Raw genomic sequence first — 1,910 nt, 5'->3', positions numbered from 1 at the left:
TTTTTACTAAGCTAAAACAAGGGGTTCTTTTACTCTAGAGACTGAATTCCTTCTGTGTCCATCAAGGTGCGTGGATCTACTTACGTCCCATTGAAGGAACGTGTATGTTGGGTTCACTGTATTTGAAAGATTGTATGAATAGTGGCAACGCTATGATGTGGTCGTGTCAGGGATTTGCCAGACCCATACTATTCAGAGTAGATGAACCACGGGAGCTCCTTTCTAATTATCACTGTGAAAGGCATCTCCCACTCCTGCTGGCTGGAAATGCCTTTGAGTCACTGTTAACTTTAAGAAGCAGATTATTATATGGCAGGAAATGCTCCTGTATGATGAGGAATTGAAAGAGAACCCCCTTCGTGCCCTTCTTTAACTCCATTCTGGCTTCTAGAACAGGAGTTCTCCATTATGATGCTACCTGGTTATTGTTTTGCATGATTCTTACATTTAAAATTCTGACTCAGTAAGGTAGAAGGGAAATGAAAATTCCACTGTCCATTGGGCAGGCTCAGCTCTAAAGCCCACGGAGCTGAGTGTGGGGAAGGATGGAGGCCACTGGGAGTGCCCCTCAGGGCGGGGACCAGACCAGTCTTGCCCTTGTGGTCTCCAGCCCACAGCACACAGCTGCTCCCAAGAACGGGGGAACAGAGGCCCGAATGCTGCCTTCACTTCCCCATGCCCCAGGTGTCATCTTCTGCCTCAGCTGCGCTCACAGACTCAAAGGACAGCTTCTGGGGGTCTAGATGGGGCTGGGACCCTCCAGGTCCGGGAGAAGTGGCCAGCCTCTGGCATGGACATGGGCACATGGGAGCCCTGGGGGACTCACCAAGTCTCAGAGGTGCAGGTCAGGCCCGTGCTGAGGGAAACCCTGAGATGGGCAGGAGACGGGTCGGTATTGCTGCAGATCCTGGGCCACCTCCATTCCCCGAGCTGGGAGGGGTTGGCCCTGCTGTGCAGGTGCAGAGTGGGGGTTCCTCTTCTCCCAACGGCCACTGCCACATGTTCCCCCACTTCCTGCTTTCTGCAGAGGAAGTGCTGCAGATCCCACTGCTGCTTCTGCCCCTGCTGAGGGTGGGTGAGGAGGAAGGGCAGCGTGGGGCTGAGAGTGACCCTCCTGTCCCTGCATGGTCCCAGGCTCAGGGCGGGTGACTGAGACCTGTGCGTGCTGGTGCCCTGAACCTTCTGCACCTCCAGTCCCTCTCCTGCCCCAGCTCTCGCTGCTGTTCTGGGAAGGGCCCATAAATACCAGGATGTCCCTGTGGCTGTGAGCAAGGGCTGACCTGATGCCAAGGTCACCCTGAGTGTGTGGGAAGCCCCACCCTGCCCCCATGGTGGGCTCTCCCCAGACCACAAGTGGGCAGGGACCCTCCTGTGGCGGCCGAGGAGACTGAGCCTGATGGGACAAGGGCCCGGCACTGACCCAGCCTGGCATCCCCAGCACACACTGTGATGTCATCAGCCAGACGCCCGAGTCTCAGGCCTGGCTGACCAGTCACACAGGAGTCCTGGGGCAGAGCAGTGGGTCAGGAGGCCCCAGGGCCACTGTGACCCTCATGGAATCCTGGCCCTATGCTTTCCAACCCGTTCCTCCTGGGATCCCATCTTGGAACTCACAGAGCTGTGGGGTTGCTTAGGCCCTGCCTGGACAACCTCCTCCCATCTGAGGCCATGGCAGCTGCAATGGCCTCAGGGGCCCTCAGGCTTAGGGACCTTCTCAAACACAGAGGCCAGGCCCTGGCCCCGCTGCCCTCCTCTCCCACTAGCCGGACCCCACGCCATCTGTACTGTCCACTAGCCGGACCCCACGCCATCTGTACTGTCCACTAGCCGGACCCCACGCCATCTGTACTGTCCACTAGCCGGACCCACGCCATCTGTAATGTCCACTAGCCGGACCCACGCCATCTGTA

At 57.6% G+C, this 1,910-nt stretch overlaps 1 protein-coding gene across 1 annotated transcript in view; it reads left to right on the top strand.

Annotated features, from left to right (window-relative positions):
* The first annotated feature begins 873 nt into the window (after positions 1 to 873).
* The window catches only part of SIGLEC8 (sialic acid binding Ig-like lectin 8), a 54,663-nt gene continuing 53,626 nt past the window's right edge, over positions 874 to 1,910 (top strand). The window contains exon 1 of the mRNA XM_012733535.1: positions 874 to 1,075. Within this exon, the coding sequence (XP_012588989.1) occupies positions 874 to 1,075 (202 nt within the window). The remainder of the gene's footprint in view (positions 1,076 to 1,910) is intronic.

The sequence above is a fragment of the Condylura cristata genome, unplaced genomic scaffold (genome assembly GCF_000260355.1).
Source record: "Condylura cristata isolate star-nosed mole 26May11 unplaced genomic scaffold, ConCri1.0 scaffold00041, whole genome shotgun sequence".
In the NCBI taxonomy this organism is placed as follows: domain Eukaryota; kingdom Metazoa; phylum Chordata; class Mammalia; order Eulipotyphla; family Talpidae; genus Condylura; species Condylura cristata.
The sequence above is the reverse complement of the archived record's forward strand: the minus strand, read 5'-3'. Positions and strand labels throughout refer to the sequence as shown.